General features: G+C 55.5%; 1 protein-coding gene across 11 annotated transcripts in view; it reads right to left on the bottom strand.

Moving 5' to 3' along the window:
- CFAP74 (cilia and flagella associated protein 74) overlaps nt 1-16,701 on the bottom strand; it is a 75,401-nt gene that overhangs the window by 40,074 nt on the left and 18,626 nt on the right. For all 11 annotated transcript variants that reach the window (XM_070511307.1, XM_070511305.1, XM_070511308.1 and 8 more), the window contains 10 exons: nt 15,719-15,892; nt 14,911-15,021; nt 14,402-14,504; nt 12,736-12,893; nt 11,157-11,433; nt 9,477-9,635; nt 7,984-8,157; nt 7,229-7,347; nt 4,637-4,703; nt 4,095-4,184 (listed from right to left, as the gene is read on the bottom strand). In XM_070511307.1, the coding sequence (XP_070367408.1) occupies nt 4,095-4,184; nt 4,637-4,703; nt 7,229-7,347; nt 7,984-8,157; nt 9,477-9,635; nt 11,157-11,433; nt 12,736-12,893; nt 14,402-14,504; nt 14,911-15,021; nt 15,719-15,892 (1,432 nt within the window). The remainder of the gene's footprint in view (nt 1-4,094; nt 4,185-4,636; nt 4,704-7,228; nt 7,348-7,983; nt 8,158-9,476; nt 9,636-11,156; nt 11,434-12,735; nt 12,894-14,401; nt 14,505-14,910; nt 15,022-15,718; nt 15,893-16,701) is intronic.

The following is a 16,701-nucleotide window of genomic DNA, read 5'->3' as shown; positions in this document are numbered from 1 at the left end:
AAGAGAGCACAGCTCATTCAAAGGAAAAAAATAAATCAACATAAATTGTTTCTGAAACAATCTGATGGCAAATCTACCAGATAAGACTTAAAGACAACCATGTTAAAGATGCTGAAGAACTAAAGAAGATGTGGAGAAAGTAAAGAAAATGATGTATGAACAGGATGGAAGTATCAATAAAGAGACAAAAAACCTAAAAAGAAACCAAAAAGAAATTCTGGAGCTGAAAAGTACAATAACCAAAGTGAAAAACTTACCAGAGGGGTTCAAAGGCAGATTTGAGTAGAGAGAAGAAAGAATCAGTGAACTTGAAGATAAGACAATGGAAACGGAGTCTGAGGAACAGAAAGAAAAAATATTGAAGAAAAGAGAAAAAAGCCTAAGGGATACCATCAACTGGACGAATACATTCATTGTGGGAATCTCAGAAGAAAGAGAGAGGCGGGCAGAGAGAATATCTGAAGATAATCTGGCCCCAAACTTCCCACATTTGATGAGAGACGTGAATATAAACGTCTGAGAAGTCTGACAAACTCCAAGTAAGAGGGACTCCAAGAGATCCACATGGAGACACATTATAATCTAAGTCTTGAAAGCCAAGACAAAGAGAGAACCTTGAAAGCAAGAGAGAAGAGACTCATCGTGCACAAAGGAGCCTCCAGTGACTCTCAGAAGATTTCTCCTCAGAGATTTTGGGGGCCAGAGGCAGTGGGCCAACATTTCCAAAGTGCTCAAAGAAAAACAGTCAGCCAGAATCCTGTATCTGGCAAAACTGCCCTTCAAAATTAAGGGAGAAATTAAGACATTCCCAGATAAACAACAGCTGAGGGAGATGTGACCACTGGACCTGCCCTGCAAGAAATGCTCAAGGGCGTCCTGGAGGGTGAGACGGAAGGACACAAGACAGTACCTTAAGCCAAAAAGAGAAATAAAGACCTCGATGAAGGTAAATACATGGGCAATTACAGAAGCTGGTCCTATTGTAATAGTAGTTTGTAGACGCACTTTTTGTTTTCTACATAACTTAAGAGACGAATGCATTTTTAAAAATTATTAGTTTATGTTATTGGACACACAAGTTATAAAGATGTGATACTGTGCTATCAACAACAGAAAGGGGTGGGGATGGAGCTCTAAAGAAACAGAGTTTTTGTATGTAGTTGAACATAGGCTGCTATGAATTCAAGTGAGAGCATTATAACTCTAGGATGTGAAATGTCATCCCCATGGGAACCACTAAGAGAATAGCTTTAGGACATACACAAAAGGAGATGAGGAAGGAACTAAAATGTTTCACTAAAAAAAAATTGACTAAACACAAAAGAAGACAGGAGTGCAGGAAACGAGGGACAGCGCACAGCGAGCAGCACGACAGGGGCCAGGCCCTCCTCACCAGTCAGCCTCGACACGGAAGGAAACCCTGACACTCACCCCGACAAGGAGGGGCCTTGAGGACACCGTCCTTGGTGAAATAAGGCAGTCACAAAAGAAATACCATATGATTCCACTTATATAAGGTACTTAGAGTTGTCAAAATCATAGGACGGAAAGTAGGACGGAGGTTGCCAGGGGCTGGGGGGGATGGAGAGTTAGTGCTTACTGGGACAGGGTTTCTGTTTGACGAGATGGTAAGAGTTCTGGCGACGGATGGCAGTGGCAGCTGCACAACAACGTGAATGTATTGCCACACTGAGGTGCACACCTAGACACGCTTAGATGGTAAAGTCTAGGCTTTGTGTATTTCGCACAATAAAAATCTGAAAGAAAAGACGGAAAGACTTAAGAGTGTGGTAATCAAATGTAATATGTGATCTTGATTGTATCCTAGCTCAAAAAACACATTATAGAAGGTGGTTTGAGGACAACTGGGTGCATCTGGATGTGGACTGGGTAACAGGCGACGACCAGGAATACTGTTCATCTTATTTGCGCAGAGTCTCAGACACTTCTCCATGCCGTCCTTCCGCCTTGCTCTCCTGTGGGGCACCAGAGTGGGGAGAACATCTCTGCCCCCTTGATGGAGGGCGTTGCAATGTGACTTGCCTTGGCCAATTGTTGGGAGGAGATGTGAAATGAGGGAAGGCCTGAAACGTGCTCGTGTGATTGGCCCTCATGTTCTGGGCCCCAGTCATCCTCCACGAGGCGCTCATGCCAGGGTAGCTGCTGCCTGGGGGCCGGGAGACCCCCAGGCCACTGCTGCCTGGAGAGAGCTGCCTGGCCTGGCCCAGCCTGGATCAGCCAAACCACAGTCAACCTGCACAGCTGTGACCATGAGACAAACGTTTATTGCTGTTATAAGCTGCTGAATTTAGGAGTGGTCTGTTACACAGCATTGTTGTGGTAAGTGCTGACCAGTTCAATCAGGACAGGCAATGATACGGTGCTTTCTGTAGGAGAATTTCCTTGTGTATTCAAGATGCATGCTGAAGTTTTACAAGGAAGGGTGTTGAGTGTTACGATATCGCTCATTTATTTTGAAGTGGATCCGCAAAAATAGATGGGCAGATCGATGAAGCAATACGGCAAATGTCGACAATGATTGGATCCAGGGGGTGGCACATGGATATTCAGTATACTATTCTTTCTGCTTTTTTTCATTATGTTAGCAATTTTCCTTAGTTAAAAAAAGGATCAATTCTGCACAGTGAAGGAAAACATCAGCAAAATGAAAAGGCAACCTGCTGAATGAGAGAAAACATGTGCAAACCATACATCTGATAAGGGGTTAATATCCAAAATAGATAAAGAACTCATACAACTCAATAGCAAAAAGCCAAACAATCAATTTAAAAATGGCCAGAGGACCTAAATAGACATTTTTTCCAAAGAAGATGTACAAATGGCCAACAGGTACATGACAAGTTGCTCAACATCGCTAAACATCAGGGAAATGCAAAGCAAAATGACAATGAGATATCACCTCACACCGGTTAGAATGGTTATTATCCAAGGACAAGAGACAACAAGTGATGGGGGGGATGTGGAGAAAAAGGCGTCCTCGTACGCTTAGTGGGAATGTGAAGTGGTCCAGCCACTATGGAAAACAGTGTGGAGGTTCCTCAAAAAATTAAAAATAGAACTCCCATATGATCCAACAATCTCACTTCTGGGTATACAGCCAAAAGAAATGAAATTACTATCTTGAAGAGATATCTGCATTCCCATGTTCACTGTAGAATTATTCACAGCAGCCAAGATATGAAAACATCCTAAGTGTCCATTGATAGATGAATGAATAAAGAAAATGTGGTATATACATACAATGAAATATTAGTCATTCATAAAAAAAGAAGGAAATCCTGCCATTGGCAACAACAAGATGACCTTGAGGGCATTATGCTAAGTGAGATAAGACAAATAGAGAAAGACAAATACTGTATGATCACACTTACATGTGGAATCTAAAAAAATGAAAGGTACAAACTTCCAATTGTAAGTAAGTTCTGGGATGTGATGAACAGCGTGACGACCACAGTTAAAAAAAAATCGCTGGTCGGGGCCGGCCCCGTGGCTGAGTGGTTAAGTTCGCACGCTCAGCTTCGGTGGCCCAGGGTTTTACCAGTTGGAATCCTGGGCGCAAACATGCCACCACTCATCAAGCCATGCTGAGGCGGCATCCCACATGCCACAACTAGAAGGACCTACAACTAGAATATACAACTATGTACTGCGGGGCTTTGGGGAGAAAAAAGAAAAAATAAAATCTTAAAAAAAAATTGCTGGACACCACAGAGCTATAGAGAGGACTGGAGTCTTCCAAGATGAATCTGAAGGGCTCCTCTGACACAAGGGCCAGGACTTGTCTGGATTTTTCCAAGATTGACATGAGTGCTTATCTTCTCAGAACAATGGATACACCTCACCCATCTAAGGACTGGCTCAGAGCCCGACCTGAGCCACCACTGGGACCAGGCCCACCGTGGAGATGTGGGTCCTACGCTCAGCCCATCTCACCCACACTCCGGGACGCACACTGCCAACACGAGCCCCACGCCCAGCCCATCTCACCCACACTCTGGGATGCACACTCCCTGCACTGGGGTTCCTAACCAGGAAGTCCCAAGAAACGTGGGCTCTGGTGCCTTTGAACTTACGGAACATTTCTTTGTTGAACACTTCAGTGGAACAGAAAATTCGCCCGTCTGAGCCAGAAACGAGACATCTCCTTCCAGATCTTTGTTTGTCTAAGAAAGAAAACGCCCCGACCACCATGAACATCTGTAAGTGGCAAACACTGCCTCTGTGTCACCTCAGTCTGGGCCTACCTGCCGCCTGCCCAGCTCGGGTGGCACCAGAGCAAGGCCTCCATGGAACGCGCCTCGGAGGGTGGCACACTGGCCAGGGCCTGTTAGGACACTCTGACACACCCCATTTAGACTCAAGAGCACGAGTAGGTCACACCTGCTGGCTAGTGAACCAGAAGAGCCGCCTTGTAATTCTGCCTGGCATTTAGGAAAATGTTTCGGAAATAAAACAGCAGAACAGGGGCCCTGCCGAGATGCCAGAGTCCTTTCTCCACCACAACGTTCTGCAGTGCCAGGGAGCTGCAGGACCCTGATCCCACCCACCCCCCTCTCATGCCGGAATGAGAAAAATCCCCTTTTACATTGTGTGGTTTTGGAACCAAGACACTCACCATGGGCTTGAAGGTGACAAGCACTTCGCAGGACATCCCAGCTGACATGGGACCAGGGGGGTCAAAGCTGTGGGCACAACAGTCCATGGCACACACGTGTTAGGTCTACACAGAGGGCGGACACTCGCTGCTCCACGAGAACAACACGGTTGGGCTGGAATTGACTGTGCCTGGGGCAGGCAGTGAGCTGGGCCCTGGGACCCCCACCCCCACCCATCCTGGGTGCTGAGCCCCTGCTGCCTCCTGTACCCTATTCACAGGAGACGCTCAAGGAACGTGTGAACCTCTGTTGAGCGAGTGAGTGAATGGATGAAGGAAGGAAGGAATGAGGCAAGGCCCCAGGGGCCAACTCCAGAGGGAATGGATGCCACGGGGTGAGCAGCAGCCACAGTTTCCCTGGGGACAGGTGTCAGGCCTGGAACCACGGATCTAGGGTCTTAATACCAATGTGAGGGGATGTGAGCCCGGTAGGGAGCTAAAACTGAGCCCCTCTTGCAGCAAAAGAGCCAGGAAAAGGGCCCCAAATATACAGGGAGGCTCAAAGGGAGCCAGTCTGTCTTAGTCTGGAGCCCGGCAGAGGGAAAGAAGCTCCCCAAAGAGTTTCTAACACGAGGTCTATTTTCACAAGGTTGGGTTTTACCTAATGTGTTCGGATGAGAAATACACAAGCTAAAAGTTTAAGATAAAACTTTGTCCCTGGTGTCCCCATGGTGCCGGGAGAAGCAAATCCAAAACGCATTTGATGGGAGGGAAGCGTGGTGGTGCAGACCGCACAGATGCCCGCACGTGGAGTCCCACCGGTGAGAACGCAAGAGGCCCACATCTGAAAGTGCTGTGGCCACCGTGCAGCAGGGCGCAGGGCTGACCCCATGAGCTCAAGACAGATGCGCCGAACAGAGACGTTAAATGACTAATGACATCAACGGAGAATCACAGACATGAGAAAGAGCAAGATGCTGTCAAGAAACACCCATGGATCCGAAAAAGGACTCGGCATGTTTAGAAATGAGAAATATGGAAGCTGAAATAGCAGACCTCATAAGCAAGTTCAACAGCCGATCAGATACAACTAAAGAGGAGGTGGTGGGCTGAGTGACAGGCCCGAGGAAACACCTGGAGCACTGCCCAGGGAGACGGCGAGACGGGAAGCATGGAACAGTCGTCAAGAGACACGGAGCATGGAATAGAAAGGCTTCAGGTAGAAAGGACAGAAGGACAAAGCGGCGGGACTGGGAGAGGGGGCCGAGGAATGTCCACAGCTGCTCAAAGACGGACTCCTCCGATTTGGGAAGCACGGTGGTTCTAAGCAGGTCCAAGAATGTCAGTCCCCACCAGACACTCATGGGGGAATCGCAGGGCCCCAAAGGCAAGGATGTCTTGAGACAATAGACGTTAAAGAAAACCTACAAAGAACAGGATGAAGGCCGACTCCCGGACAGCAACAGCAGAAACCAGAAGACAGAGGGGTGTCCTCAACAAGTCCAGAGACGGTAACCGTCAGGGTAGCCAAGGTCACGATGACCGGCTGAACCTGGGCCCGCAGACACCCTGCAGAAACCCCCATGGCTGCAAGAACAAGCAGACCACCAGTAAACCGTGCAGTCAGCGTGACTGGAGACAGAAGAAATTGGTAATAAACACCAATTTCCAGCAACAGCTCTCCACGCAGGCCTCTGTAGAGAGCTGAAGAGTCTGGAAAGCTGGAAGGAAGAGAGAAGAGGGCGCAAAGATGCTGTGTCTGACCTACAATCAGCCCCCAGGAGAGAACAGCACGTCCCATGCGGGCAAGACTCACCAGAGCTCAGTCGGTGAGCAGGGGTCACTGGGAGAGGCCGCGGGAGCACCTGCCTGGGGCAGCCCCAGGAAGGCACTGGCAGGGAGAGGGGACGGCCCCTTGGGGGCTGGGCCTGAGGACCCTCCCCTGCTCCTCAGGACATAAGAGAAGCAGGCACTCTCCAACTGGAACCCCAGATCCATCTTGGGCATCAAAACCCATCAACAAAAAGCTGGAAGAAATCAGGGGGTGGAAGAGAAAAAACTTTCTTAAAAATGCAAGCAAAATGGCAAAAAGCAGAAGAAAAGAGAGACTGCAGAAGCCACAATGAAGGTCACCATGAGAAAAGGAGGGAAAAATAAAACAGAAAAGAAGAAAGCAGTAAAGGGGACCAGAAGGAAACTCACAGACGGAAAGGAAGGTCCGACAGTGCGTCAGCGGGGACTCGAAGACGGAAACCGGGAACTGGAACAGAGCAAAGCGTAAATGTGGCGTTCGCACAGGCGGTCCTGAGACAGAAGAAGGCCTTAACCCTCATGCTGAAAAGTCTCACCAGCTGCCCGGGAAATCTCACCCAGAGCGCCCACATCAAAGCACAGTGACAAACAAGGGCCACGTGGGCCCCCAGGCTGCGTACCAGGGAGCCCTGGGCTGGACAACTTCGGCCCAGAAGAGAGGAGCCGCCTGGACAAACCCTCAGGAAGTTCCATGCAGATAGTGTTGTTCAAGCGTAAAGGCCTGGCCACACTTCTGAGCATGCAGGACCCGAAACCCCCCGTCACGGGCGCCGTCCCTGCGCGAGCCCAGCGTCCTCTTACTCGACGTGGATGAAGTCTTTGAGCTGCTCCGACACGCCCACCAGCTTGCAGTAGTTAATTGTGTAGGTGGCGTTGATCAGTGTGATCTTTTTTTTGTATACTTTGCCAATATCAAAGTCCTAGAAAAATCAGAGAGTTATTACTCAAAGCTTTCTGGCGGCCGCTTCAGAGTGCGACGCAGGGAAGCTGCAGCTGTGCACGCTGGGTGCCATGTGCAGAAGAGGGCGCGGGGTTGACGTGGAGAGGACGGTCTCTAACAGTGATGAGCTCACGAGCATCCTAGGAGGGCGGGAACAGTTCCCAAGTTTGCCCTCCATGGGGCAGATGGAGAGCAGGGCAGGGGCGCCTGCCTCGTAGGAGCCCTTGCCACCCTGGGGACCAGCGGTCGGATTGGAGGGGAAGGCTCCAAGAGCACAGGCACCGGCCCCCATCTGATGGATCAGGGCTGGTGTGGTGTCCCAGAGGCGCAGCCTCTTCTCTCCTGCAGAGTCTGGCAAACATGATGGATGAACACCCACTCCTCACTCACTCGACCCCACTCGGCACCCCCTGAAATGGCTCCTTTGGGGCTGGACTCCCTGGGGTCACCACACGTGGGTTGGAACCTGCCCATCAGGATGGGCCTGGCCAGTGAGTACCCCAACATGTACCCTTCCAAGGAGGCCCGGGGCTTGTTGTCGCCCCAGGACAGCACCCTCCTGGGGCTGCTGTGTCCCTCCCGCTCTGTGACCTGGGGGAACCCGCGGTGGGCTCACCTTGAAGTGGATGAGCTTGGGTTTGCTGTTGAAGGGCCGCCCTTTGAACTCACGCCCAGATACCACCTGCTTGTGGATCACTGTACCGCGCAGCTGCTCCATGGTGCGGGCCAGGATGTCCTTGTCCATCTTTGTCCCGCCCACAGGCTTCCGGTCCACATCCTCTTTGGGCACCTGGGGTTTCACAGGGACAGTGGCCTGGCTCGAGAGCAAGCCCAGGCTGTGTGAGACGCTCTCTGCTTGAGGTCGCCGGGGGCAGTCTGTGAGTGACAGAAGCTAACAGCACAGAGCCCAGAGTGGCCAGTGCCAAGGGAAATGTGCGGCATCTAGCGGGTCACTTAGAAAGCCTGACATGAGCAAGGCGGGTGGTCCTTACTTCAGAGAAAGACAACATGAGAAGAAGAGTGGAAATGTCCGGGATCCTGGCAGATTTCTGGGAAATCATGGTAGACGGGGAATTTTCTACATTTTAAATAAGGCCAAGAGAAAAGTTTCCTAAAAGTTGTACAGGAAGCAATATTTCTCAAGTGGCACAAATAAAGGTGTCCGTTGACCAACATTAAGACCGAAGACAGTCCTGAAGTTTTCCTTCCTGAAATTTCTGAGTCTATTTGGGGCCTCGGCTCTACGCCAGGAGGGTTCTCCAAGGTGGGAGGCCGGCCTGATGACCCGTTGTCAAGGCGCCACCCCCCCTCCCCATGCGTAAGTGACCGGGGCCAAGTGGAGCAGCGAGGGCGATGGGTCCTGAGTCGGGAGTGATGGGCTCCGTCCTGCCCCGCTCTGGTTTGAGGGCCTGGTCAGCCAGCCTTCCTCAGAACCAGCAGAACCAAACGACTTTGTCCTTATAGCAACGGGAGCCAATCTGTCCACAGGCAGGGAGGGGGATGCCCTCCCGGGGGGCGGCCTGGCCATGGCTGGCCGGTGCACAGACAGAGACGCAGCCGCGGCAGCTCTCCTGCCGGCGCAGAGGTGCTCACTAACTCCTCGACTCACGGAGCTGTCTGCTCGTCCAGAATCGGGACGACCAGGCTCTGGGCAACGCATGCTTCTTGAAAAAGGCTGCCAGAGAAAGTCTGGACTCATGCCTTTTTGTAGAAATGATTCCCTGACAGTAAGCAGAGCAATTAGGAGTTGTTCCCCCAACCCGGGAGCCCCTCGGCTGTGTCCCTCTGTGTGTGGCCGAGCACCGAGGCCCGGGTGGTGGCGCAGGGATGACGGGGGATCTGGGATCGTGGTTCGCACACTGGTTCTCGCGGCGGCTCTGCGAAGGGAGAAGGGCCTGAAGTTTGGAGGAGGGAGGCGGCCGGGCAGTGGCGAGTGTGGCAGGTGCAGAAGGCTGCAGGCCGTAGCCACAGCTGGGTGAAGCCACGGAGCAGCAGCCGTGAGCCAGGCCCCGAGCAGGTCAGCAGGTCGCCAGGACAGGGAGGATGCGCGGGAGCTGGAGACACAGCCCAGGGCCAACCGCAAGGGATCCAAAGGCACAAAGCAGTTACCTGGTATGGCTTATAGTCTTCATTCCACAGTCCGGAGATTTCTGGCTCAGCCAGTGTTTCATCCTCCCAGTTGACGTTCCCAGGGTCCACCTGGACGGAGTCACTGGAGATGGCTTCCACTAACCAAGGGGTTTTGGGGTGTGCAAAAGTGTCATTTTCCTGCAGTCAGGAAGAGGAAGAGAACAGCTAATTCCAGAAAATAGGGAAAATACACCCAGCAAGAGGAAAATAAGGATCCTTGGAACTCCCGGGCACATGGCTGTCGACAACCCGGCACTGTTCTTCGGTTCTTTTTTTCTTTTCTTGGAGACTAGAGCACATACTTGTTTGGTAACTTTTTCCATTTAAAGTATAACAAGTATCTTTATACACCATTAAATATTTTTCTCCAGTGTCCTCTCAAGAGTCTACAAAATGCTCTAACTTATGGATGTGCCAGAACGCTCTTCCCTGACCCTTAGCTGCTCCTCATTTCTAACCTTCCCTGATATAAGCCACTGCCTGGAAAAGCGCTCTGTGGTCGATCCCGGAGGACGCCTGCTTCTGGGCCGGGGCCTCATTGGTCAGCTCCTCCAGCCAGAGCACTGGGTCTGTGCCAGGAGTGGGGATACCGCGGGGAGCCAGCCAGACGGGTCCTCCCTTCCAGGGGACACCAGACAAGAAATAAGGACGTAGATGGGGGTGACGTTGCTGCGACTGTGAGAAAGGCTCCCAGGGAAACAGCCGGTGTCGAAGCAGAGACACGGGGTGACCAACTCAGGTGGGCCATGGATCAGAGGCCGCGAGAGAGAGGACGAGGGGAGGAAGGGCAGGTATGAAGAGCTCATGGTGGGGTGGACGAGGGGCAGAGGGTGGGCGCGGTGGGCCTGGGAAACAGGAAAGACCCAAAATGAACTGCGGAGCAGAGTGAAGACCCCACAGGGGCCAAACACGAAGAAGTCGAGGGGCTTTGAGTTAGTGGGAGTCAGTGACCTTGACCTTCAGGTTTTGGGGCGCACGAGGGCAGAAGCAGAGGAGCTACATGGGGCTCAGGAGGGGTCCTGATGTCCCTACCTCACACCCTCAGGGACAGGTAGACAGTTACCCACATGGGCGACCGGCACAGAGCCGACCCTCAGTACAAAGGAATGACTGAGTGAATGCATGAATGAAGGGTCAGAGGAAAGCTGTGCATCGGCGGGTGCTTGAGAGCATTCGCACCAAGGGGGTGACACACATGTGGGCGAGAATGGTGCACAACTCCCCCCACCCGTGAGTGACCCCTGGTCTCAGCCTGGCTGTTTCCTGGGGACAGGTAAGGTGGCCTGAGCCAACCTTGCAGGGACCCAAGGCTGTGGGTGTCCCCAGGGCATGGCTCCCGCGGCTCGGCCCCTTGCACCTGAGCCATCACCAGGGAGAGGATGGCTCCCAGGTGGATGCCGGGTGACCTGCGCCCCGCCTCTGCAGAGAGGAGCTGTGAGGCTACCCTGTGTCCCTTAGAGGGAACCTTCGGGGCGTCGCCACTGGCCGCCTGATGAGGCATGAGGCCGCGCAAACCCGGAGGCTGAGTGCCCTTGACCGGGCCTCTTGGAGGGGACACGGAGAGCAGGGAAGACGGGTCGGCCTGCGGCGGGGTGGGCGGTCCCTCGGTTTTGACTTTAGTTGCAGAGGTTCATGCATGATTCGCAGCAAGGCCCTGACCTGGCCAGGCCTTGGGGTCCTCTGTGTGCCCCTCGGGAGGGCGAGACTGTGGACTGGGGGCGTCTGGTGTACCAGCGGGCGGCAGGGGGTCACAGCTGTGCTCTTCCCTTCGCAGAAGTCGGAGATGTAGCCCCACGTCCTGTCCCTCACAGTCTGCCGGCCCTCGGGCTTGGTTGGGGGGTGCCGTTTCTTCCTCCTGTCTTCCTCCTCAGCCTCTTCTTTCAAAATGCGATGCACAATCTCCTGCTTTCTGAGCTTCTGCTCCTCCTCAAAGGCACTACGGGAAAACACCGCCCCAGCTGCGAGTGAGTGGCTCGCTGCCCACGGGACCCAGGAGAGATGCGTGCTGGGCGGGAGCTTGGCCCTCGGCTCTTCTCCAGCTGGACGGGTTCGGGGCTGGAGCAAGCTGGTCCTGGAGTGAGCCCCAGGCTCCCGTGTGACCAGCAGGGGAAGCCAGGAGGGTCGCCAGGTGGAGACCCAGCACTTGAACCTCCGGCCCAGCCCAGTGCAGTCTCCACAATGAGCCTTGACCCTCAAGCTGCCCCCTTCTCTGGTTTCCAGGCTGGCAGCTGGCGGCGCCCCAACTGAGGTCAAGCCAAGGGCAGCATCGGGGCTTGAGGCCATTCATGCATGCATTCATTCATTCAGGCTGCTCCTTACTGGTGCCTCCTACCTGCAGGCTGGCTAAGGGACTGGAGCAGACTAAAGGACTGGGAGGTGGGCAGAGCTGCCCCAGGAGCCCCCATCAGGGCGGGGTGATGCCAAACCCTGTGGTGACATTCAGGGCACTGCAACTCCCAGATGAGAGATGCTGTCCCCAGCGAGAGGGCCAGGAGGCTGCACCTGGGCAGATCCTAACAGTGACCACAAATGGGGATCTGGGCTGGGAGTGGAGAAGGGACGAGCCCTCCAGGATGAGGGCTGCCTCAGAAAAAGGCACCAAGAGAACATGGAAATGACCAGAACATCACGTGCAAGGCTGGAAAAGCAGACAGGTGAGGCGGGAGAGCCGGGCAGGGGCTGAAACCTGAGGTTTGGCTGTCAGGGAGCCCAGTCCTGCGGGGCGCCGGGGGCAGCAGGCCCAGTGAGGACCCTCATTTCTCAGGGTGGGTGCAGCCTGGGGAGCTGCGTACAGGGACCTTGCAGGGCTGAGGGGGGCTCAGGGTGAATGACTGGGGTGCCGGGTGCACTGAGAAGGTAGCACTGAGCGCAGGTGTAGGGGAGACCAGAAAGTGAAGCCCCACGTTGGGGAGGAGCCAGATGGGGGAGGTGGCCCTGGGGTAACTGCAGAGCCCAGAGACAGGGAGCAGTGTCGTGAAGACCAGGCCAGGAACCTGGGGGCCTTGCCAGGGGCACAGGGAAGGGGCTGTGCTCTGAGGCCCAGGAGAGGCCTCGCCTGCCAGGGCCTAGACAGCAGGGTGTGCCGGGAGGGCTGGAGCCCCCATTCCTGCACATCGCAGGACCCTCCTGGGTGAGGGAGGCCCAGGGAGAGAAGCAGCTTTGCTAGTTGTGACGGATGCACCGCCCACCGCCCAGGCAGGCACCTCCCTGGGACGCCCCCTCGCCCTCATGCCCTCACCGTTTCTGGGCCTCCAGCTCCTGGCGCCGGCGTTGATGGAAAAGGTGCTTAAAAGCATCCCCACCTTGGGCCAGAATCGCCCCCTTCTCGGCCTGGGCTTTCTGCTCAGCCAGCTCTGCCCTGGCCTGGCCCCGCACTTGAAATTTCCGGAGTGTCTCCTTGGGAATAGAGACACTGAAGTTACAGTGCTAGCATGGGTGTGCACACCTGCACAGGCGTGTATACACACACGCACATGCATACACACACACACACTGGAGCTCTCTGTTAGATGGGTATCTTTCAATCCTAGTGGAGAAGCCTGAGCAGATGTTTGCAGAGATCACTGCCACTCATCCGCCCCCGACCCCCGCTGCTGCCCTCCCCCCTCGAAACCCGCCCGTAGAGACTCCTGGCGTCTCTGCAGCTCAGCTCAGCTGGACTAGCCGGCTTCCTTCTGCTCCCTCCTGTCTCCTGACCATGGTGGGCTTTCCTCCAAGAGGCATGCTCTCTCTAGCCTCTGAGCCTTTACAGACACTGTTCCCTCTTCCCCTCTTTGCTTTCCTGGTCTAACTGCCACATTCTCAGGCCTCAGGCCCAGGATGTCACTTCCTCCAGGAAGGCCTTGGACCCCAGCACATGGCCTCACCGAGCCCTGGTCCCCCTGGAGCCTCATCAAAGCTTTCTCACAAGACTAGGCCCCATGAGGACGGGGCTGGACTGCTCTCTTCCTTCCAGAATCTGGTGCCTGGCTGGTGCCAGCACAGACCCACAGGCAGGAAATCTGTGGTAGAAGCTCAGTCAATTCCCAGGGGGCCCCTGAGTGGAGAGTCTGAGGATATGGGGCTCACTTCCCAAGGAGCAGGGGCTCAGGACGGTGGGGCAGGGCAGGCATGTGGATGAGGATGGAGGGTCAAGTATGGAGGGCGGAGGACAGAGGGCCAAGGACGGAGGACGGAGCGCAGAGGACGGAGGGTCAAGGATGGAGGATGGAGGGCCGAGGATGGAGCGCAGAGGACGGAGGACGGAGGGCTGAGGACGGAGGGCCGAGGACGGAGCGCAGAGGACGGAGGACGGAGGGTGGAGGACGGAGGGTCAAGGACGGAGGACGGAGGGCTGAGGACGGAGTGCAGAGGACGGAGGGTCGAGGACGGAGGACGGAGGGTGGAGGACGGAGGGCCGAGGATGGAGGATGGAGGGCTGAGGACGGAGCACAGAGGACGGAGGGCCGAGGACGGAGGGTCGAGGACGGAGGGTCAAGGATGGAGGACGGAGGGCCGAGGACGGAGCGCAGAGGACGGAGGGCCGAGGACGGAGGACGGAGGGTGGAGGACGCAGGGCCGAGGATGGAGGATGGAGGGCCGAGGACGGAGCGCAGAGGACGGAGGGTCGAGGACGGAGGGTCAAGGATGGAGGACGGAGGGCCGAGGACGGAGCGCAGAGGACGGAGGGTCGAGGACGGAGGGTCAAGGACGGAGGACGGAAGGTTGAGGACGGAGTGTGGAGGACGGAGGGCGGAGGACGGAGGGCAGAGGACGGAGGGTCGAGGACGGAGGACGGAGGGTCGAGGACGAAGGGCTGAGGGCAGAGGGCGAAGGGCAGAGGGCGGAGGCCGGAGGGTGGATGCTGGAGGGTCGAGGATGGAGGGTCGAGGGTGGAGGGTGGAGGTGGGAGTCGGGACGCCTACCCGGTTCGCGGTGATGCTGTTCTTCAGGGCCAGCACGGCATCCATGCGCCTCTGCATCTGCTCGCGGGACTCCAGCTCCTCCTTCCTCTCTCGCTCGCGGATCCTGGAGGAAGGTTCCTTTTCAGTCGGGAGGTACTGCGGCCACACTGGTGTGCAATTATAGAGTGGAAGGAGCCTTGGGCATTGGTCACGGCCACCAGTGAAATAAGTAAATGTGACAATATTAAAGGTAAACGAGAAAGTGTTGTGGCAGCACAGAAATTACGACGAGGAAAGTCTGAACCAGGTTTCTCTAGACTGGAGGTTCATCGCACCCGTGGCCGGTCTTCTCTGAAAATGAGCAGGGAACCAGCTCCAAACTAAAAATGCAGATTTATTCTTTTTTGATGATAAGGTGACGATTTAATAATAAAACTAGAGAATTTCAAAACACAGGCACATGACCCACATTCTTCCATTTTTCCTCCAGGGTTCGACAGGAAGAAAGATTGTGGCAGAGAAAACGCTACCTTCCCAGGGAGGCCTTGAGGAACTTCACAGCGACCCTGTGGTTCTTCTGGGCGTCCTCCACGAGCTTCTGGTGCCTAAGCCCGTGCTCCTTCTGGAGGTACGCGGACTTCCTGCGCGGCCGTGGGGACAGAACAAGGAGCATCTGCTTTCAGGCACCCCGCCCACCCACACACAGGCGTCCCGAAGAGCCGTGCTCCTCTGCTCAGCACCCGTTCCCGGCACGGGCACTGCGGGTGGGGAGGGGACCTTGGGCAGAGCTGGCACTCGGGCAGGACAAGGACAAGCAGGTGAGCAGGGATGGCAGGAGGACCCTGCGTGTGTCCAGGGACTGAGATTCCAGAGAAGCAGCAGGAAATTCTGCAGGGGGTTGGACTAGATGGGGATTGGGAGCAGGGGGAGGACACGTGTGCAGCGGCCAGAAGAGGAGGTGCCCCTTCAGCGGGGGGAGTGTGGTTCCAATGGCCTGTGACACATCTGGGGGCACCCGCCCTGCCCTGCCCAGGAGCCTAGCTGAGCCGAGACCCCTGACAGGGCCTGCCCTGGGGAATGTACTGAGCCTCACGGAGGACGGGCTGCAAGAGAGCAGCCCAAGCTGGGCAGAGGGTGTCCGGGAAGAACAGCGGGTGGAAGGTCAGAGGGAGGGGCAGGCTCCCCTGAGGCGTGGGGAGGGGGTGGGGCTCTCACGCTGCGCGGTGGCGGGGTGGGGAGCAAGCTCTGCTGGGATGAGAGACCACCGGGCTGGGGGGCGCGGCGCAGTGAGGAGGGCAGAGCAGAGGAAGTGGCCAGCGGCCTGCAGGCCCAGCCCACCTGACCCTCAGCAGCCGGCTCCTCTCCACTGTCCTCAGGGTCTCCTTCTCCTTGCGGAGCTGCTCGGCTGCCTGCACTTGGAGGTGCCTCCTGACAGCCGCCGCCTCTTCTTGGGCAGCCCTGCGGACGTCCTCAAGCTGCCCCTCCCGGATCTCAAGGTGCCACATGGTGTTCCTTGCAAACAAGAAGTACTTTGTGTGTCAGTTAGAAGTACTTTGGAGGCCTGGGCTGCGCCCTCCGTGGGATTTGGGAAGGCCTGGGCACCAAGTTTTGACAATGCCACAGTGGGTCAGCTCCTCCTCTGAGGAGCCCTCCGGGCCCGCAGGCAGCGGAGATTGAGGCTCCCTCCACTAGCAGCACCGCCAGCCCCCGCCACCTATCACACCAGCCCAGCCTGGTCAAACCTGTCCTACACTCCCAAGTGTCCACAGGTACTCACCCGCACCTGCTCCCCTGGCCGGGGGACTGCCGCGGCACTCTGAGACATGCCAGGGACAGGTGCAGACGCTGCCTTTGAAAAGGGCTCCCTGCTGCACTGGAAGGTGCAGCCCTGGGAGACAGAGGCCGAGAGGCGGCCTTGGATGGATGGGAGGCGGGCTGGTACCAAAGTGGGCAGGGGATTCTTGGCATGGATGGGCACAGGGATTTCTGGCAGGGCCGATTATGAGGTCCCTAGTCCTGAAAAAGATGGAGATCCCACTGAAGTCCCACTTCCTCTGAATAACTAGTGTGGCCAGGCAGAAGGATGATAATGGAAGCAGGTCAGAGTGATGACATTGCTGGCTTTGAAGATGGAGGAAGGGGCCAGAAACCAAGGAATGCAGATGGCGTCAACATGCTGGAAAAGGCAGGAAGCGGATTTTTCCTTAGAGCCACCAGAAAGAAGGCAGCCCTGCTGACACCTGGATTTGAGCCCTGTGACCTGTGTCGGGCATGCCACCTCCAGAATGTGAGACAACAAAGGGGTGCTGTGTCAAGCCACT

The sequence above is a fragment of the Equus asinus genome, chromosome 5, assembly GCF_041296235.1.
Source record: "Equus asinus isolate D_3611 breed Donkey chromosome 5, EquAss-T2T_v2, whole genome shotgun sequence".
NCBI classification, from domain to species: domain Eukaryota; kingdom Metazoa; phylum Chordata; class Mammalia; order Perissodactyla; family Equidae; genus Equus; species Equus asinus.
Note: the sequence above shows the minus strand (reverse complement) of the source record. Positions and strands in the feature narration are given on the sequence as shown.